This window comes from Phytophthora cinnamomi, assembly GCF_018691715.1.
Source record: "Phytophthora cinnamomi strain GKB4 chromosome Unknown Contig12, whole genome shotgun sequence".
NCBI lineage: Eukaryota > Oomycota > Peronosporomycetes > Peronosporales > Peronosporaceae > Phytophthora > Phytophthora cinnamomi.
The window spans coordinates 850795-872515 of record NW_027150945.1 but is presented as its reverse complement, the minus strand read 5'-3'; the positions used below and the strand labels follow the sequence as shown (position 1 = coordinate 872515).

Sequence of the window (21721 nt, the reverse complement as noted above, 5' to 3'; positions counted from 1 at the left end):
CCAACTTGGGCGGCTCCCGCAGCAAAGCAATACTACGATTAAAACAGTGATCATTTCATTTCTGGCTGCATGGTAGTGAGGCGCCGACGCCACCATTCAGCTACGTCTGCTAGATAAGCTTCCGCTCGTTTAGCAGTAGCACTAGATTCTTTGCCGCGGCGGCGCCATCGTATCATTCTAATAGACTGCAGGTGCTTAACTTCATCCGGTAGGAATGCGGTCTGGGCCATAGCTTTGGCTATTTCCTTCAGCTGAAGCTCCAGACCACCGACATCATCTTCTTTTGTTGAAGTGTTTAGGTATGTTCTAGCTTGTCGAGTGGCTGGTGTGTATGCCTTTTCCAATTTTTGCAGCACATTAGAATCCAACACCAGCATACCGCGAAGTTCCTGCGAGCGCCAATCCTCTTGAGTCATCTGCATCCACTCTGTTGCCGTCCGTGAACCCAAGTCTGAGGGACTTGCAGTCCTGGCTAGTATTCTACCACATGAAGCAGCCCGAATAGCAGGCTGATGTTTCTGAAAGTGACGCACAAAAGAGCGCTTTACCGCTCTCTGCTCTTCCAACATGTAAACACGACATATATGGCGTGCCTGTGTTAGTTGGACCAGAGCTGACTTGTCGTCAACCGTATCGGGCTGCCGCGCAGGTTGCTCCTCAGAAGCAGACAGCTCGCTACTACTTTTTAGTTTCTCGTCGACAAGAACGGGTTCTGGAATATCTTCTTGCACGTGAATGTCAGGAGTAAAGAGCTCTAAACACAACGACAGCACGCCATTTTTCATGCGAAACATCAAGAACTGCGCTGCCAAAGCCGCAAGTTTTCTCCAGTCTTGAACTCTCATAGCCTCTGACTGACGCCTCCATTTTACTTCAGCTTGCAGAGACGTTAGAAGCAGAGGTTCCGGATTGATGGCATGTTGGCTGCGTTGTAGAAGTAGGCACCGAAGCTGGTAGTAGTCGCAGTCGACGAAGTATTTGCGCTGGGTTTGTAGCTCGCGACAAGCAAAAAGGAGGCGGCGTGGCTTCTTCACGTCATCAACCTCCACCTGAGTCCCTTGTATTTTGAAAGCATCCTTGTTTTCACGCCCAATGGAAGGGATCTGGATAGTACGTCCATCCAAGTCGTATACGTCTAGGATGTTGTGTAATATCCGAGGGTCACTCAACGAAACTCGCCATTTCTTCAATCCATCACTGTTTTGATCGCCCTCATGTAATGCAAAAAGATGCTTCATAGCCTTCATAATATTAGCGCCACCATGAATGCTACGCAAACCAAGTGATAGCTCCAGCTGACGGAACCCAATCAAGGTCGTGGTGATAGTGCGTTCGTCTTCTTCAACGTGGTCGGAGTCGTCCACCAGTGAATCAACGCTTACTCCTTCAGTTGTCCGACTACGTTTTACAGCTCGAGCGATTCGTAGTCGTTCTATAGCAAATTGCTTCCAAGGTAAATATTTCGTCGAGCGTACAGCAGCTGGCCGTTTAAGCGAGAATTCTTCGGGCTCCACATCTTCTGAGTATGAAGCTAAGGCTCTATGAACTGCATCGTTGTCGATCAAGCGTTGGTACCACTCATTTCTGCCTTGTAATGGCCAAAACAGTGCAGGTCCGCAAATGGCAGCTCCACCCATTAGAGATACAGCGCGAGCGTTCAATTGTGCTATGTAGATTTGGGAGTACGAGTCTCGTTTAACAGCTTGGTACACTAGAACACCGTAATGTACCCTCCGGCAGGTCAACACACCATTGGCATTAGAGGCACGACGACCAACGCGAGAACCAGGAACCTGGTGCTGCCTCCATTGCTGTTGAAAAAATGACCTCAAATGTTTGACCATATCTTGCGCGTATACCACAAACGGCAACTTCGATGAAGGATCCCACGTGGATAAATCGGCTAAAAAGACCTCCTGAATTGGTTCATCGCTGTTGCTCGGGATCAACAACCCAGTATTTACACCATTGGTTGCCACCAAATCTGTTGATATTGTTGACACCGCAGCGTTCTGTTGTACAACAATATTTTTTTCACCAGCTCCAACCGGTGGTGTTTCGCTTTCTGCTTCTTCAATATATGTTGAGGTAGTTGAATGGCAGGTCAGGAGATTGCAAAATCGCAAGACTCGTTTTTTATGTATTCGAAGGTCTTCCACACAATCATCACTGCGCCTAATCCTCTCGAATGTCAACTCGAGATTGGTTAGCGATGCCTTTAGCTCGAACTCAACTCGTTCCAGACATGCTTGAAGAATAGTCGATACAACAACAAGAGGACTAGATGAATGAACCGGAACGGCCAACATCATGAATTCAAACAAGTCCGTTGTCGGGGACGGTATCCACAATTCCAAAACCTCCAGAAACACGCGAATATTGTCTTCTTTGAGCATGCGAGCAGCGGTCAAAATTGCTGGCATAGTAGCGTTAGTCGGTTTCATCTCAGTGCTCTTCATAGCCACCCGTAGCTGTGAGTGAACCTGTTGCCATTGATCTGATCTTTTTCTTGCGGCTGCGTGGAGATCAGCGAGTTTCTGGGACGTGCACGTAATGTACTTCGTTGCAGACTCAATCATATCAAGTGTATCAACACAGAGAGCATTGCGGTCCTCCTGCTCCATTCCTGCCCACGTCTCGCGCCTCCGACGCTCCTTGGTTTCAGCCTCCAATTCCCCACGAAGTCGTGCAAACAAAGTGTGTGCTTTCACAAAGAAGTCCATCTTCATGTACGGAAGCTGTGTCTTCCACGAGGTTGATGATGAACCTGCTACTGCTTCAATCCAATCCATTGTGCCGACATACTCCTTTTCTAAGTCAAAAGGGAGTCGCTGATGCGCAACCAGTGTTAGCTGGTCAAATTGCAGACTTGAAAAGGCTGCAGCATCGATTGAAGACGCACGACAGGTAATTTCAGTAGCAGATACAGCGTGAAGAGGATTTCGCGGACTTGTAGCAATCCACTGATTCAATATACGAAAACTTTCTCGTAAATGAAGCCCAAAAACCAAAGGTGATGTTCCTGAAGTAATCAGCTCAGGGTGCTCTAGCATGCTTTGAAAACGCAGACGACTACAAATCCATTCGTAGAGCTCAGTTCTGTTTCGACGAAGGAGCAGTGCGGAGGCCGATGTTGCAAGAGGTTTCCCAATATCCAAATCATCGGATAAAACGCTTGTCTTGAGAATGCGGTGAAGGCCTTCACGCTCGAGCAACAATTTGTACATTAGTTCCCTGCGCACATCGTATCCAGAAATTTGAAAGTCACCCGCGCTGTCTTCGACAATGCTCACGAACACCTGTCGTCTTTGAATTCGGACCAGTGCCTGATAACGATTCGAGCGTTTTTGAGCAGGTAGTTCGTATTCTATTCGCACGTCTTCACCGCCGCCAACACATTTATAAAATCTCACGTACTTCAATAGATACACCAAAAGCGTCGCAGCATACGAATTTGACTTGACACAACTTATCCAAAGCCGAAGCATCAAAGGTTTGCTGCCCAGAAGGTCAAACACTACACGTAACGACATCACCAATCGAAAAAAATCTCCACTGGCTGTGTGATAAATAGCAAATGTTAGATCACCCCAGTTTTCGTATACAACGACAACGCACAGCTTTCCATCGACCGGTACTACTTGGCGCAATATCTCGTCTCCTTGGCCACATTTACGACCTGCTTGGAGGTCACGCATCACTCTGCTGGATAGAAATTGTGGTGACAAGCGGCGTAATGTGTGGTAAAACTGCAACTTTTGAAGCGTGAATTCTCCGGTAAAGCGATCTAGCATGGTTAACGAAAGAAGAATGTCCGCAATTGATCGCCATGCGCTTCGCTTCGATTCAACACTGTTTTGCCATATTTTCCTTCCTTCGGATCCTGTTAGGAGCTGGACAAGCTCCCACTCCAAGAATATGTTGTGCAATGAACAGTCAATAGGGTCATACGCAGTCACCCAGATATCTCTGTTTGTGTGAGCCTGCTTGCTACTTCGAGTAATTAGTGGCGCTATGCTGACGGTCACAATCATACGCCGAGTCCGTTCGATCTGCTTTGCCAGGTTTGATAGAACTAATGTGCGCCTTCGTAGATAATTCAGCCTTCGTCGAAGTCCAGGAATGTCGAGACGAAAAGGGACCATATCGTGCCACAGAGGGCTTTGAACAGCAAGATTGCGTCGAGTTGGGATCAGGTAACCATCGCGTAGTGTCAAGAAGCAGTCACACAACTGCTCCATGAAGCTCTCCATTCGAGTCTTGGCCGTAGTTTCACGTAAAATTGCATCCTCCATTGTCTGGCTTTCGTGTTCGACTAATGGAGTCCAGAATTGATTGTAATCTTCTTGCGCATGAGCAGCACCAGCACGGGCATATTGTTCATTGTATGTAGCTTGAAAGTGCGCTATTCGTAAGCGTTCCACCTCCAGTTGTGTCTCCTCCAAACGCTTTACTAACTGTCTCTTTTCGACTATATACCTCCAGTCATTGGCGTTCTCCAGGGGATCCCATGCCTGAGCCTCTGCAAATGGGCGCGATGCAAAGTCAAGAGCTTTCTTCGCGTTAATTACTGATACTCCGTGAGCGTATTTTGTACTGTCCAGTAATGACAAACTCTTTTCCAGCGCAACCATTAAAGACTTTCGCGTCTGCGTTGCCTCATTGTTCATTCGTCTCCAGTTCGCCAATGTACTTGCTGCCTTTTCTGCGTTCTGAAGGCAAAACATCGCGTAGCGAGACGCCACGGCTGCCTTAAGTTTTGTTGTCTCCATGTCCATGACCAGAGGGCGATAATTGAAGATTGATGGCTGTAAGTAGAGTTGTGCTTGTGTTTGTGACGAAAGTAATTGCTCAAGCTGCAATGGACCAAGTCGTAGGCGATAGATGACATTGTGCGAAGGGCTGTACGCACGGATCAGCCAACTCTCCGCAGCCCTATCACCTTCCTCCGAATTTCCATCGCACACTGAGCATGTGCAAACCCCACGAAGAACTGAGAACTTGTTGCTATGCGACTGATAACGAGCTTTGACGTGATGTCTTCGCGCGCAACTTGTACAACAACTCGACGGTAGCACCAATCTACTGATCACTGAAGCGTTATGAACATCGCTGCTGTTGAGCAGGTAATGCCGAAGAGAATGGAATGTCACAACCACAAGCTCTCCGTCCATCATGACTGAACGAGTGTAGATCGGCGTGCAAATAGTCTTATAAGCTTTACGTATCGCCACGGAACGAACCTGAACTTCATAAAACGCTTTTGCCATGGAAGCGACTTGCTCGGCATAAAACACGCGAAGTTTATAGGCGAAGCGAAGCGCCTTGCTTGTAGCACGAGCCTTTTGTCGACCAAGAACACCACGAAACCATCGTTGTACAACCAGTGACATAGTGCACCACGAATCGTATCGCTGGAGTCGCTTAGTAGCATTATTCACCTCAAGCTGAACGACGTCACCGCGGACTTGCTGTCCAGCCTCAATAAGCTCGGTGAAGTTTGTTCGTGACGGGACAAAATACAACGGGACCTTGTTCAACTGACGCAGCGCTGCTAGAACATGTTGTCGTCGTTGTACCATCTCCTTTCCAGACTTTTCCAGTTTCTCTTCAAACAAAAAATGCAGTTGGTGCGCCCCTCGAACAACTAAGCTCGCCCATTCACCTTCATCTGGGCGGCACCATATATTATCCTGCCGCAAAGCTAATGGCGGCCTCTGTTGCTGAATCTTGAGTGCGGCACAATGATCCCAATACAGCGCCTCGACCAAGCGATATTGCGGCGAGGAAATCTCATGGTTGATCTTCCTGGTAGATCGATTTGGAGTTGTTGTGTTTTGTGCCTCAAGGGGTTTGGATATTAACTCGGGTCGATATATCTGCAGCTCCTGAAGAAAAATGTGCTGGGCTTTGAATATTCGATCGCGATCGAGGGCTTCGTCATCAATATCATTTACGCAAGGACTATCAGAATTCTCACCCAACCGCGGAGCTGTAGGGGTCGGAAATGTCGTGAAGACTGCGAGGTCTGGATCCTGAATGGGTGTTTTTGGCAGAAGAAATACATTTCCGCGCAATGGAAATGCCTCATCAACACCGCGATCACGGTTCAGAGCAGCCTTTAGTGGCAGCACATCATCCAGAAAATCCAAATCGTTGGCCATTTTCATGATATAGTTCACCCCAGCGCCGAAAAAGAACGGTGGTGTCCATTCATCAGCTGAAGACGATGACATCGATGCTAATTGTTTGGTTTTACACTCGATACAGAAGCTGGGGCCGTCTTTTTCACTTTCCACAGCATAGTGTTTGCCACACGAACGGAATACATTTCGTCGGCGAGGAAGGTGCTCGACCGTAGTGTTCAACCGACGTGCTTCGGAAGCTGCGTGTTCGTCATAGGCACGTTCAGCCTCTTCTTGAGTTTCGAAGTATCCCAAGTACACGATGTGTTGCTCTTTCTTGCCGGTAACATCTTCGCTTCTCCGGAAGCGCTTGATTTTAGAAACGAATGCCTTGGAACCTTTGTAGAGCTGCTTCCCCGTATCTAAGGTTATCGACGATGACCATCCAAGCAATGGGGCCTCTGTTCCTGGATGTGGGTCGTTCTTGCTAGAAAGATCGCTGGTTGCTTTGTGTTTGGAACCATGCTTTACTGGGCTATCATATCGAGCAAACCCAATCTTCCGTGAGTGTTGCCGCCAGCGATCAATCGTTTCTAACACTTTCACTGTCAAAAAGCGAACGCGATTTAATTCCGCTAACAGCTTCGTTTTCGTCTTCTCTGTTTCATCCCGCAAGTTCTGCTGGAATTTAGTCATACATCTGCGGCTCAAGTGCTGCACGCGATCCAGTTGTGCTTCGCGCTCAATGATCACATTCAAAACATTCTTTTCAAGCCACGACTCCTTTGTCTGCGCCCAAATCGTCATCTCTCTTTTCTCCTCGAACGAAATGTAGTAATGCCGCTTCAAGCAACCCAGACCGACTCCCTTCATCGGAGGCTCGCTTACCCCAGCTGTCGCTTTATCAGCTCGAAGCCTAGAACATCGTGCGAACAACACCCATTCTCGACACAAAGGAACACTAATTTCAGGACGAGACTCGACTAGGTCGCTCGCGTCTTCCACTTCTCGTGACTCTTGATTCATTACACTGCTTCCGTCAAGCTTCAGGGCCGAAGAGGTGCCAGGTTGTTGCCCCAATTCATCGCTAGCGCTTCGGCTTGCTAGCATTCTTCGATTCCTTTGTATTGACTCGTTCATGCTGAGCCACGAGCCAACCCGCTGCATTGATCGAAAGTCAAGTTCATCTTTTTCGATCGCAGCTAGCCCACTGGGCAAAACAACGCCTGGTTTCGCTATCTTTCTTGACGTCGCACTATCTTCCTCTGCACGCGAGTTATCAGCGGTAACACTAGAGCTGGCTGATTCGGGTCGTGCTGTTTCACCGCCATGCAGAACTTGAGCAAGTGAAGAATCTACCGGTACGCATTTTCGGAAGAGCTCCACCCCAGCAGACGACTTAAATCTCCGAACGTTGTCGTGGACCCCACATGCTACATATTTACCATTTAGATGGCCAGCACCAGCCCCTGCAACACTCCACGTCTGGATTCCAGATCTAACTGATATGAGCTCTGGAGCTGGAGGCACACCATGCACCGAGCAGCCTATCCAGCCAGTTGTCGGAGGGCAGTCGTCGTTTAATAATTTCTCCCACTGCTCCGCAGTTTCGACACGTTTAGCGTCCACACCTGAAGTAGCGATGTAGTACACGACGTACATTGACAGCTCCTTCTCGCTGTCGATCACGTTGTTAGGGCTCTCCTCTCGAGGTGTGAACGCTAACTTTGTAGACGGCGAAGCGAGAATCCAAATCCACTCGAAATCCTTTCTGCGCCGAAATGGCGTGTCTTGCGTCGAAGCTAGAGGAGTGAGGTCATTTCGTGGGACTGGGCTAGACCGAAGCTCTTTGTATGGATCTCGTAGCAAAGCCTTCATTTGCCGAACCGTATCCCGCTGCAGTTCTGCTTCTTGCTGGGCCTTTTCAGCCCGCTGCTTCATCTCCATCACCTGTTGATATCTTGAAGTTCGCTCTTCAAACCGCCACCCGCTCTCGTTCTGAGTGTACGCCACCATGCGCTTCCGAGCTTCTTCCCCCAATTGCTGAGCGTCCTTGGTAGCTGATGCAGCAGCCAGCTCCTTCGTCGTCACAATGTCGGCATCTCGCACGTAAAGCTCTCGGGTCATTGTGCGGTGAATAACATTCTCCACCTCGAGGAATGGGTCTCGTGGGGGTGCGTTCGCAACTCGAGTACCATCAATTCGTCGCAGCAAGGGGAGCTTCAGTCGATCAATAGACGAGGAAAATGATGGTATCACACCTGATGCCGCGTTGGGGGTGGGATTCACTGCCGGGAGGTGAAAATCTCGTTGGGGCGATTCAAGCTCTCGTCGCGCTTCAAGTCGCGCGCGGATCGTCGCCAGTTGGTTCTCGAAGCCGTCCATCTTGCGCTTGAGAGCGACGACACATGCTTTCTTGGAGGTCTTGAAGGGTTCATCATGTTCTTCGCATCGCTCCTCTGGAAATATGGACGCTACCCGATCCGTCTCGCCGTCCATTTAGCTCAACATTCCGCACGAGACGCGAGTTTTTCAACCGTCGCGATGGTTGGAATATTGCATAGCAAAACACTACACGTGGGATATCCTAGATCACGGTTAGACTAGTGTACAACGCACTGCATGCGAGTAGCAAACATCATGCAAACTTGGCATTCTTGGAGCATCCAATGCACGAGCATCACTGCCATCCATCAACAATGCATTTTCCCCCGGCTAGCTGCCGCTTAGTACAGCCTCAATACGTGTTGTGCACATGGTGGAGGGCAGAGGTGCTCGCATCCAGGCTGCACTAAACCGACTACCAGGAGGAAACGCGTTCGGCCGACCTGGCTACGTTTACTACTCCCACATACTTCTCCATCCGTCGGACCTCGCCGCAGCAATTGTTTCCGTCTTGAGTTTCTTCACTGCTCTTTGTCCAAATTCCGTCACCCCATCTTTCCCAGCTGAAGTGCAAACGGCTCCTTCTCATATCTCGTTTTCTGCTGTGTTGAAAGACGAGATGTCCTCCGCCTCAACCTGTTCCTTCTGCCTCTTGTTCTCCTCTTGAAGAGTCGATGAACTAGTAGTTTTTCTCCCAGGTTCAGCTTGCTTTGTGTGTGTAGCTGTGCACCATGAACAAGCATTTACCCCCGGATTCGCGAACCTCAGTGCATCCTGGTTGCGTGTACCGTCGTCCTCCACCATGAGTAACACATTTACCCCCGGATTTGCGAGGCTTGGTGCATCCTGGATGTGTACATCGCCGTCCTCCATCATGCCGAAAGCATCTTCCTCCGGATAGTCCCAGGTTCGTGCACCCTTGGCGCGAGCATATCTTGCCTCCAACACTTGCCCCCAACTAGACCACGTTCATCGCGTCCAGGATGGATCGTCTTCTTCTCTCTCGTTGCCACTCGCCCGTTGTTCATACGTCTCTGCTTCCAATAGCAGCTCCACAGTTGAACCGTACTCTGATTCTCTTATCACAGCAATACCTGGCAACGCCGCGGCGGACTCGGCACCCAGACTCAGACCTGAAGTCATCACACGATGTCTCCCGCTCTTGGTGGTGTGACGTTTCTTGTTCGCCACGCGAGTTGTGCTCGTCGGACGGCCGGGACTCATTCAACAAAGCTGTACCCTGCTTCTCCTCTTCTTCTTCATATTCTTCTCCCTCTTCTTCACCCATTCGTGAGCTCTCTGTTCTTGCAGCAGCAGCTCCACCATCGAGCCCTGCTCAGCTTGCTCTGAATCGACCGCCACCCCACGCGCAACTTCATCACGTCAGGGTTCTGGCTCTGTCTGGTGCGGAGTTTGTAGTGGCGTTGTGTTGGCTCCGTCGACGACGCCGTGCTCGAGCCAGCACTGGTGAAAACCACAGGATGTTCAACGTCGAAAACGCGCTCAAGTAGTAGACGGAGCTTTCCTTGTTTCGCTTGCAATTGTGAGAACTGGCGGGCTGCTTTCTCGAGTGCAGGTTTCTCTGCTCTGAGGGACGTGGGCGCTTTCAACTGTCGTACCAGGCCACTTCAACTTGTGAAGTAGATATATGAAGTAACGGGACGCAAACCCGACTTGACTGGTGTCTCGGTGGTGAACACTGTAGCAAAGAGGGTGCGTCATCAAGTCAAGAGCGTAATGCCTCGCCACCTTAGACCCCCGTGCATGTGTCTGTGTGTAGCGACCCCCTTCCTGGACGGAGGAGAGCCCGTTGGCTCTCCGCCAGAAGTGCCGCCGCCTTCTCGAGCCCACTTGAGGCCATCGACGCCTCGTCTTGAGGCGTCGTGCGCACGTTACGCCCGTCCGACAGCGACGCCACGGCGGTCCTTCCGAGTCTGCAGCTCCTAAAGCCCCGAGCGCGCGGATGTATGAGGACCCGACATCTACCTCTCCATCTACCCAGCCACGCTGCATTCCACTACATGCAAATACTAGTACTAAGTACACATCATCCCTCCATCGCCATGGAGCACAGACTACACGTACGTATAGCTCTCGCCTGCATCCATCGCCATATCAGTCTGTCGCCTGAGTTATGCGCCCTCTCCCATACAAACCCCAATATGTTTCGGCTTTCCCCACATAAAAGCCAAGTCGCCACCAACATAACGTCAAACGCTGTTCCGACCAGACCGAGATTCGCCTCCATCTGCGCACACGCCCAGCCCCTTCGAGTCTCCGACTGCGATGCCCTCGAGCGTGCGCCCGCCCCGCCGCCCCAGCGAGGACGTGCATCTCTCCAACCAGCCGGAGCCGGGCACGCCGCCGCTCGAGGCCAAGAAGCAGCTGGAGCTCTCGCCCGCCGAGCCCGAGCAGGAGGAGCTGGCGATGCCCGGCACGCCGCCCATGGACGCTCAGAGCCGCCGCGTGTGGGGCGAGGCGCCTGCCAACCCTCGGGTGGCCGAGGCTCGCCGTCTGCAGGAGCTGGAGACGCTGCAGCCGGCGGAGCGGCGAGCGTCGCGCCATCGCGCGGCCGTCGTGACGCAGCGGCTCGTGCGCTGCTTCCTGGCGCGCCGCAGCCTGAACGCGCGTCTGAGCGCCGTGGGGCGCCCCGTGGAGCTGCAGGTCAAGGGCGTCGTGGGGCTGGAGATGCTCTGCGACTTCCGCAACGTGGTGGCCACGTTCTGCAACGTGCGCGTGCTCAAGAAGCCGTTCGGGCCCTTCATGTTCCACTTCTCCACGGCCAAGAGCTCCAACGTGAACCTGCCGACCTGGACGGACTCGTTCTTCGTGCCCTTGCTCTCCAGCAAGTGCGACGTCGTCGTGACGCTCATCGGCGTCACCAACACGGGCCGCCTGCGCTTCCTGGGGCAGGCCATCGCCCAGATGGACACCGGCTGGGAGAACCGGAAGAGCTTCAGCGCCCCGCTGGCCAAGTGGAAGTTCCCCGTCGAGGAGTCCATCGTCGGCCTGCACCGCTTCGTGCAGGGCACCGTGCAGCTCGAGATCACGCCCATTTCGTCCCGCATGCCGTGCAAATCCGGCCAGTTCCTCATGGCGCCGCCCATTTCCACGCGCCCGAGACGCTCCTTCTCCTTCTGGTCCAGGCAGGTCTCGAGCAACGGGCTGCTGGCCTCGCCGGCGCCGCTCACGCCCAGGACGCCGGCGAGCGCCTCGCCCGCCAGGAAGACCGTGGTCACGCGCTGGGGCGTGCTCACCGACACGACGTTCCACCTGTTTGACAACACGACTGCCAAGCTGCTCATCAGTCTCGACTTGGCCAAGCTGCAGATCATCAAGTCGAGCGCGCAGCCCAAGAGCGACCCGAGCAGACTCTTCCCCGTCAAGCTCTACGCCAAGGGCACCATGTACGTGCTCTACGTGTCGAGCTACGCGCAGCAGCAGTCGTGGGAGTACAAGATCAACCTGCACCGGCGCGAGCTGCTGATTCCGTAGGCGGGTAGGCCGGGATGTCGATGTCGGTGCATGGAGTAGTGGTTGTGTATTTAAGCGTGAGAAATACGGCTTAGTGGCGAGTTGAGACCTAATGTGATGTTGGACGTTGTGTGGATCAATCTCTATGTAGACGCTTGAGGATCATGCCCCAGTGACCAGGTTCCCCTTCCACGAACGGATCCAGAGCTGGCCAAGAGCTCACGTGGATCTCTTCGCGCTGCAGGAACGTGTGGTACTTCAGCAGCGGCTGGATGTGCTCCCAACAGTTGAGTGCACCAACCTTGCCGATTGGCAAGTCCACGACGTTCATCAATGAAGAGCCCGACGCGTCTCCGAACACCGTGCGCTCAGCGTGCGTGGGTTTGAATTTACGGCGCTTCATGAGGATCTCGCCGGTAGCTCCGGAGATCGTAGCTTGCGCCATGTACAGCGAGTTGTGGTCGTTCTCGGAGAACCCCAGCACGACATTGATATTGTGCGTGGCCGCAGCAGCGCGGATCGTTTCCATCTCCTGCGAGTCGATCTTCAGCGAGTTCTCGATGTACTTGACGGTGAGCTCCGGGTCCAATGGTCGGTCCCAAATCCACGCCGGGTAACCAGGGATGAAGCATTCCGAGAACGACACGAGCTCAACGCCGCCGACGCGGTCTGCACGATCAAGGAGCACGTCTTCTTGACGCTGATGCTGCGGTTACCTTTTCAGCAGATCAGCACGACTTGTTCAGGTGCACCACGACCGACTGGCTGCAGCACCTGCAAGAAGACTCTGAGACGGACGCGATGATGACCAGCATTTCGGACGACGACATCCTGGAGCGGGTGTTCATGGAGACGGACATGAGTGACATGCCCAGGAACAGGTTGTACAGGGCGACGGACGAGTACCTGACGCAAATGAAGGTGTACGAGCACTCGCACCAGGCTGTTTCGAGCGAAACAAGTCAGGTGGACAATACCGAGAAAAAATATAGATGAGATCACTTGTGTTGAGTCAGCGAGACGGAAGAGACGAGTAGGAAGTTCAGTGTTTCCTCGTGCGATCAGCATTAAGCTTCACATGAAATTTCAGAGTTTCTTCGTGCGCAGCGCGACTTTGTTTTCTATAGTCAGGTGCATTAACGTTTAATAAGGAGATCAGCATCGGTGCAATAACTGCGCTCAAACAAACAAAACAAAACCCGCAATGGACAGCCAACTAAATTGCGTGATAATGCCAAAGAAATGTTTGTAAAACACTTTTCAGATACATATATTGTAGAAATTTCAAAGTAACGATTGGGGAATTTGTAAATCTGAGCGCGGCTTGAAGAAAAACACCAACTTCCCATTGGAAACATATAAGCACTAAGACGGGTTCGTGTTCATCAGTTCGGTTTTCAGTTATTCTACTTGGTATCGGACGCCGTTGTCTGAATCGTCGGGGAATGGAGTGCCACGAAGTCAGGACCGACGTTGATGTGGTTTTGTCTGCTTTGCGGTAGAGGAGAAGTAGCACGGAACGATTTTCCCATGTCACTGCCGTCAGAGCTTGTAGTGCACACTTGCATTTCCAAGTCGCTAATTTCGACGCCAATTGTCTGCACCGAGTGGAAATTCTTGGGACGGTATATGAAGCATAACATCACTTGCACAATACCCAGCGCAGCGCCCGCAGCATTTGGGACCATCACAAACTTATCCGGGGCGAGTAGGCACAACACCACCCAGAGTAGACAGTTGACAGCGTAGGTGAGACACATTGTGAACGGCAACGACGCTGCGGACTTGGTTTGCACGACTTTCTTGACAGTCGCGAGAGGTGATCCAAACATGGCGATGGAGCCAGCAATTGTAGTCCAGCCAACGGTCGAATTGACTTCGTGTCGAGATTGATGCGTGACGAACGTTGTCAAAGCGACGACTGTGTAAATGACCACCACCACAACGGCGATCAAATTGACTGCGCATACTCGGCGAACGGAGACTCGATCCGGAGTAAACTTGTAAAAGACACCGATGAACACGCTGGACGTGATGATACCCAGGATCGCGACGAAAAACAACGGGAAGATATTGTTGACCAGGTAGCCGTAGATCGTGAGTAAGCAACAGTTCATCCCGAGAAGCACGACTGGCAGGACGGCGACATCTCCGGTGTCTTTGCGTTTGTAAATTCGGTAGAAGTCAGGGAACGGGGATAACCGGACGAAAATGGACGAGATTATCGTAAGCACTACGAATACGGTGTGTGCTGGTGATGTAGCGTAACTCATGTCGACTCTCGACAGTCGAGTGGTTCTTCTTGGTAGTAGTTTTCGAATGTGAACTTGTGAACGTGCGATCAAATTCATGTATGAACGTTTGGTTGTTATTGTTTTGTTGCTTTGCTTTTCGCAACTATCTCGCACGCCCCAGGTGTGTTTGCGCGCCACTTCATCAATATCAAATGTTTGCGCGACAGCTGTCCGAGTGTGCAAAATGACGCTGGAATGAAGCTGAAAATGCTCTCATGCTCGTAGTTATATCATACCGGTACTACACTAGCGTCGAGGTATAGATTTCATTTTGTCGTCTCCTTGATGGAGCCCACACAGAAAAAACGAAGCGGAAGTATCGGAAGTCCACACATGCTTTTGGCAAGGTAGGGTGGCTGTAAGACACTTTGTTTAAAATGTGCACTTTGTTGCATTGGCTGCTAGGAAAAGAAAGTGGGTTGCTGGTGGAAATCGAGGCCTTGAGCGCACGCTTGATAAACTGAACGCACATGCGCCCGCCGCCATGAAAGATGACATTATTACGCGAGGATTGCGTCTACTACGACAACAAAGGCCTCTGTGCTTGACGACAACAATTACTATATATTTTCCAGCCCTGCTAACGCACCAATGACATACAGTTTGAAGACTCCTATGTGTCTTCCTTCGCCGTTATGTCATTCCAGGGTGTCCAGCGCGCTTTTGAGGCGCTCAATCTTCAAGAACCCCGAAATCGAGAAATTTGGGGATGTAACCATCCGCGAGGGACAGTGACAGATTCAATGCATAATCGTCTTGTGACTAGTAGTCACTAACTACGGCTTCACATGGAGTCTTACAGGGTCTTCTTCTCCAAGTTTGTCGACGAAGATCAACAGCGCGGGTATGGGGTCATACTCTTTGACTTTGTGAATGAAGATGGCCGCTACCCCCGCCACCCGGAAACAAGAATTCTAAGAGATTTGAGCGCCGTATTGGAGGGCGCGTATGATGCCGGACGAGCGAAGCCGTAGTGCTGACTCGGTGGGTGCGCTCGAAGCTGCATTACCCAGGCTTTCCGATCCTGCCAGGCCACTGGAGCGAGGTATGATAGTATCGGCAGTTGCAGCATTGAGACGCTGGTGTAACCAACGCTAAATATTTGTGAATTTGTGGAACGAATTACTTAGCTGGAGTTTGGTGCTGGCATAGTATGCCACTCGAAAGCATGCACACGTACATGTACTGCACCTAATGACCTCGGTGGTGGCAACAGACCTCCCGGGCGTCATCACGAGGTTTGCGCGGTGCTTCACAGGTTTCATCCCGATGTTTGCGCGGTGCTTCAAAGATTTGGCACGTTTGCGCGCCACCGCATCCCCACTGCAAGTACCGCGAGGTTGCCAGAAGCGCGTCGACAACGTCCGTCGTGGCCATTGGTTTAACACTTCCATGACGAGCACGGAGACAGCATGCCGCGATTGGCCATGACCTTCTCCATCCCCTTTGCCTCCGGTCCCGGCGCTACATGTACTTGCAGCATCGAACGACGCCTCACCTCGAGGCTAGGATTGAGGTTCCTCTTCGTAGCAGGCAATCGCGCGGAGCACACCCTGATGCGCTAGCTATATTTTATCTGTGGTTCTTGCTGGAGCATTCCTTAACTTCCTTCGTTCAACGCGCTCCCCTACCCAAAACACCATGGCTCCATCCGAATCGATCGTTCGCGTCGCCGCTGTCCAAGCTGAGCCCGAATGGCTCGACCTGCAAGCTGGTGTCAAGAAGACGTGTTCTTTGATCGCAGAAGCTGCAGAAGGAGGCGCTGAGCTCGTGTCATTCCCTGAGTGCTTCATCCCTGGTTACCCGGCGTGGATTTGGGACCGACCATTGGACCCGGAGCTCTCCGTCAAGTACATCGAGAACTCGCTGAAGGTCGACTCGCAGGAGATGGAAACGATCCGCGCTGCTGCGGCCACGCACAATATCAATGTCGTGCTGGGGTTCTCCGAGAACGACCATAACTCGCTGTACATGGCGCAAGCTACGATCTCCGGAGCTACCGGCGAGATCCTCATGAAGCGCCGTAAATTCAAACCCACGCACGCTGAGCGCACGGTGTTCGGAGACGCGTCGGGCTCTTCGTTGATGAACGTCGTGGACCTGCCAATCGGCAAGGTTGGTGCACTCAACTGTTGGGAGCACATCCAGCCGCTGCTGAAGTACCACACGTTCCTGCAGCGCGAAGAGATCCACGTTAGCTCTTGGCCAGCTCTGGATCCGTTCGTGGAAGGGGAACCTGGCCACTGGGGTATGAGTCGCGAGGGAAGTCACTGTGCTGGACAGCAGTACGCTGTGGAGGGCGGGTGCTTCGTGATGCATACCACTGCCGTGACCTCGCAGCGCGGTATCGATATCATGAAGACGCAAAGCGGGCCCATTTACAACAGCCCTGGAGGAGGGTGCTCCGCCATCTACGGGCCTGATGGTCGCCGGCTATCGAAGTGGCTGCCGGAGACGGAGGAAGGCTTGGTGTACGCTGATCTCGATAAGAAGCTAATCATCGCTGCGCGCACGTTGGTGGACAGCTGCGGCCACTACAGCCGCCCCGATATGCTGTGGCTCGGTGTCGATGCTCGTGAGCGCAAGCACGTCGACTACCAAGGCGCGCCAGAGCTGAAGTTGGTGAAGGTTGACAAGTCAGACACCTCAAGTGAGTCGAGCGGATACTAAGACTTAGAGTGTGGAGAAATTGTCAGTGTTTTTGGTGGTAATATCGATGCGTACATGTACTGCCTTGCTGCCTTCCTGCATTTGATGCATTTAGGTAGGAATCCGAAAACGAACGTCTTGAAGACTAGGCTTAGGACAAGCGTCCTGACCCTGCTACAGCACACTCGTCTTTTTTCCTTCGCGGGACCTCACTTATAAAATCGGCGACATGGACGCAGGAGGAGCGACGCAGCCGAAGAAGCGGAAGCGGAAATACCGCAAGTCCACTCACGCCATTCTCAAGGTACTGAGCGCCCCCTCTTTGTGGGGTACGTATCTCATCGTTACTTGTATAATCTACATATTATGTTCACGACAGGAAGAGAAAGAGGGTTTGTTGTTAGAGATCGAAACATTGACAGCACGTCTCGAGCGTCTAAAAACGAAGACATTTGGGACGCGGGAAGGAGAAAAGGAGAAGGACCGGCAATGCAAGGACAAAATGGTGGAGAACCGTTTATTACGGCGGAGTGTTCAGGACCAGCAGGTCCAATTCACTTCAGTCCACGCACTGACGAATGAATACTCGCTCACTGTAAGGAGCTCACTGGACACGAAATCGGCGATCGTTGCACTAACGATTTGTAACCTTATTTGGCAGGACACGGAGGTGGGAAGCTCACTGCACCGGTTCATCCACTTGGACAAGGGGGTTAATTCTCGACGGGCTGCGCTTACGGCGATGAAAGATGGTGTCGTCACTCGCGGGCTTCATCTGCTACGGAGGCGAAAGCCTCAATTCCACCAACCGTGGCGACCGATGCACGACGACCACGGGTTTGAAGCGTCCTCTGGTGACTACTACGCGTGTTCCTTCGCTGTCATGCCGTTCAAGCGGTTCTCTACAGTGCAACAAGCTTTCGCTGCGCTCATCACGTACTTTAGCAATCTCGAAATCAGTCGCTCCGAAAACTTCGGGAGCGTGACCATCCGCGAGGACAATGACAGCTTCAATGCGGACGTAGCGCAGAACCGACTGGTGACGACCACGCAGAGTGGACACCAAATGGAGTCCAATACAGTTTTCTTCTCCAAGCTTGTAGGGGAAGGAAGTGACATAGGCCAACAGCGTGGGTATGGGGTCGTTGTTTGCGACTTTGTCGATGAAGATGAGCGCTATCCCTTCCACTCGGAGACAAGAGTTCGTAGGGATTTGAGCTCAGTATTGGAGATAAGTTCCTACGTTCGGCAAAACCCGGCAGGGGTCAAAGGAGAGCAAGGTATTGTGGTGGTTTTGACGCGGTGGGTCCACACACGACTGCATCATCCCGGCTTTACAATCCATCCTGGGCACTGGGATGAAATGTGCCAGAATACAGAGCGGTGGATGCAGCTGCTGAGGCCGTCCTTATTAGAAACACTGGTGTAAGGCTAAACTATTTCTTGGACGAAATGAAAGTGTGATCACTGTCATCATGTTAGCTGTATAGTAGTTCTACTTGCTATCAGCATGTGCTGTCTGAATCGTTGGAGAATGACGTGCCAAGAAATCATGGTCGAGCTTGTTGTGGCTTAGGCTTTGCTCCTGAGGCGAAGTAGCTGGGAATGATTTCCCTATTTGATTGCTGTCAGAGCTTGAGGTGCATGCTTGCGTTGCCAATTTCGATAGCAATCGCCTGGGAATTAGAATTCCAATTCTTGAGGCGATAGATAAAACACAACACCACTAGCGCGATGCCTAGCGTGGCGCCCGTAGCATTTGGGATCATTATGAATTTGTCCTGGGCGAGAAGACACAGCACGATCCAGAGTAGACAGTTAACCGCGTTGGCGAGAAACTGTGAAGGGCAACGATGGTGCGGACTTGGTCTGCGCAACCTTCTTGATAGTCGTGAGCGGCGATCCGAATATTGCGACGGATGTGGCTATCGAAATCCATCCGACTGTCGTATTCACTCCGTGTCGAGATTGATCGTTGTCAACGCGACGATTGTGTAAATAACCACCAGCTCAACAACGGCTGTATTGATTATACTTTCACGGCGGACGGAGACGCGATCTTGAGTGAACTTGTAGGAGATGACGATGAACACGACGGACGTGATGGCTCCAAACACCGATATCGCAAACAATAGGAAGATATTGTTGACCAGAAAGCCCTAGATCGTGGTGATGCCTGCTCATTTCTAGCAGGACAACCGAAAGGGATGCGACTTCACCTGCGTCCTTGCTTTTATGAACGCGATGAAAATCCGGATAGGGCGACACACGCACGAAGGTGGACGAGATGATCGTGAACACCACAAGCACAGTGTGTGCGGTGGTATCGGCCATTGTTGGGGTGCTTGTTCGTGAATTGACGACTGGAATGCGGAGAATTGCTCGGTGTGGGTTTGCTTGGAAATAGGTTTGTGGATGAGCTGGATTTGCAGTCTAGCGCAGTGTGCACTGGGGAATCCTGAATTTTTTTGTCACGCCGAATTACGTACAGCAACATCACATATTTCTTACACGAATATGGAGGGAATAGCTTGTAAGCTGGCCGCGAAGCTGCAAAAACGTAGTGTTCTACAGTGCATTGAAGTACTTCAAAGAGTTCCAGTTTTACGAAAGTACTGCTAAAGACATCTGAGAATTCAAAGCAATCATACCAATAGGGATGGAGGTTTCGAACTGCACCACGGACATGGCATATTGAGCGCGTTGCCAAATAGACGTTTGATACTTCTTGTAAGTTGCAGCCACGGCTTTCTTGTATTCCGGTAAATTAATGCATGACAGTACTGGGTCATTCATGGTTCATAACGATGATGTTTGCAGCGACCTGTGTGTGATAGATTTTGCTCTAACGTGCGGGAGGATCAGGAAGAGCCACAGTATCAGCTCTGGTACTCTCTACTGCAGCAGTAATGTTCAGCCGGCTTTTTATCCAAGTGCTTGCGTACAACGCCAATGATCTTCCCGTATGTTGGTAGACTTGCTGGGTATGGTCCGTATATTAATTCGAGTTGCTGTAATACGCGCAGGATCACGGCACCCTTTAGTGAAAACACGGACCGATATGTACACGTATTATAGCACGCAGTGGTCGAGGCCCAGCTTGGAGCGAAAAAAAAATTACACCCCCTCGAGGTGAGAACCACGGGCAACTTGGTGTTAGAGAGGATCAATTCTGGAAAGCAATTGGCCGCTGCAGCAGAGTCGAACACGAGAAGTCTCTACGTGCCAAAGGAAGGCTAGGCCGTAGGCTGACAGCCTCATCCTGAGACATCTTACACTTTGATAACCCTGTCCTCGAAAGCATAACTTCAATTCAGTCATCCTCGTGATTGCTCTCTCATACAAACATCAAGATAGGAGTATTATACAGTATTTCAGACTGGAACCAACCCGCACCTCATGGCAGCCTCAACACGTTCAGCAAGTTCTCCTTCGGTTCCTGCGATCCCCAGGAGCAAGCAGATTCCTCACTTAAAAAATTGCGCCCAACTGAAGGAACCATAACTATGGCCACCACCAAGAAGACCGTTTTCATCACGGGAAGCACGCGCGGCATTGGTCTGGCCTTGGCGACTTACTACACCAAGGCTGGCTGGAACGTCATTGGCACGGCCCGTGCCAACAGCAACACCGACCAGGTTTGTTCTCTAACTCGAGCTCTCAGTTTTCCTCTCCATTCTGCCTTGATGCTAACGCCAGCTATCTAGCTCAATGCCCTCACACCCTTCAAGATCGTCAAGATCGACACGACCAACGAAGAGTCCGTGGCGGACGTGGCTCGCCAGCTTGATGGCGTGGCCATCGACCTGCTCATCAACAACGCCGGCACTGGCTGGCTCACGGAGATCGTCGAGCCCACCAAGAGCATGTTCGTAAACGTGTACGAGGTGAACGTGGTGGGTCCGTTCCTCGTCACGCGCGCGTTGCAGCCCAACCTGCAGCTCGCCGCCAAGCTCCGCGGCAGCGCGTCCGTCGTGCAGATCTCGTCCCTCCTGGGCAGCATCACCAGCAACGCGGACGAGCACGCCAACATCTTCAACGGCCAGTACATCTACAGCTCGTCGAAGGCGGCGCTCAACATGATGACTCGCTCGCTGGCGAGGGACCTGCGCGACAGCAAGGTGGCGGTCGTGGCGGTGCACCCCGGGTACGTCGACACGGAGCTCACGGGGAACCTCGGGCACCTCAAGCCCGCCGACGTTGCCGCGTCCGTGGCGGACGTCGCCGACAATCTGACGATCGCGGACACGGGCAAGTTCCTGAACGCGGACCCCACGTACTCGAGTCCGGAGCTGCCGTGGTAGGTAGGCAGGCAGGCAGGCAACCTGTAGCAGGAACGTTGGCACGAATGAAATGCGAGTTCAATACACATCGTTTGCACCGTTTGAGGCATCATCCGCTGGCGGTGGTTGCATCTCCACGTCGTCCTTTGCGATCAACACGCTCCCGTCGGGAGTCTCGAACCAAGATGGCAAATGCTACAGCTGCAACCGGGATGCGCGAGCTCCCAGCGCGCTGCGATCGCCACGTGCGCCTCCGTCATCACTGGCGCATGTGTTGAACCAACGGCACCCTGCTCCTGCCACGTGCCGCGTGCCATTGAGCGCCAATGCAGGCAGGCAGCAACTCCGTGCCCGCCGTCCAAACCTATCCAACCCTTTCAAAACGTTTGAATCAAAACTCAGCCGAACGAGTCTGAAGCAAAATGCCACGCACGACGCGCCATCTCCAGCCAAACTATGAGAAAACTGCCAGCAGAATCTTCAACGAGCGCGTCGAAATAGAAAATCCACA

At 52.1% G+C, this 21721-nt stretch overlaps 4 protein-coding genes across 4 annotated transcripts; 3 read left to right on the top strand and 1 right to left on the bottom strand.

The window, feature by feature from the left end:
* Positions 1-10796: 10796 nt before the first annotated feature.
* Positions 10797-12005, top strand: IUM83_13629 (uncharacterized protein; the record flags this gene model as incomplete). The annotated part of the gene is made up of 1 exon (XM_067938322.1): positions 10797-12005. One exon carries the CDS (start codon positions 10797-10799, stop codon positions 12003-12005), a length of 1209 nt encoding a protein of 402 aa, XP_067797886.1.
* Positions 12006-12120: 115 nt separating this feature from the next.
* On the bottom strand, positions 12121-12874 carry IUM83_13628 (carbon-nitrogen hydrolase; the record flags this gene model as incomplete). The annotated part of the gene is made up of 2 exons (XM_067938321.1): positions 12121-12690; positions 12779-12874. The coding sequence occupies 2 exons, from the start codon at positions 12872-12874 to the stop codon at positions 12121-12123; spliced, it is 666 nt and encodes a 221-aa protein (XP_067797898.1).
* Positions 12875-15919: 3045 nt separating this feature from the next.
* On the top strand, positions 15920-16948 carry IUM83_13627 (Aliphatic nitrilase; the record flags this gene model as incomplete). Its single annotated transcript, XM_067938320.1, has 1 exon — positions 15920-16948. The coding sequence occupies one exon, from the start codon at positions 15920-15922 to the stop codon at positions 16946-16948; it is 1029 nt and encodes a 342-aa protein (XP_067797888.1).
* A 208-nt stretch (positions 16949-17156) lies between these two features.
* Positions 17157-21231, top strand: IUM83_13626 (Short chain dehydrogenase; the record flags this gene model as incomplete). The annotated part of the gene is made up of 5 exons (XM_067938319.1): positions 17157-17231; positions 17307-17522; positions 17589-18061; positions 20553-20565; positions 20635-21231. The coding sequence occupies 5 exons, from the start codon at positions 17157-17159 to the stop codon at positions 21229-21231; spliced, it is 1374 nt and encodes a 457-aa protein (XP_067797887.1).
* Between the last annotated feature and the right edge of the window lie 490 nt (positions 21232-21721).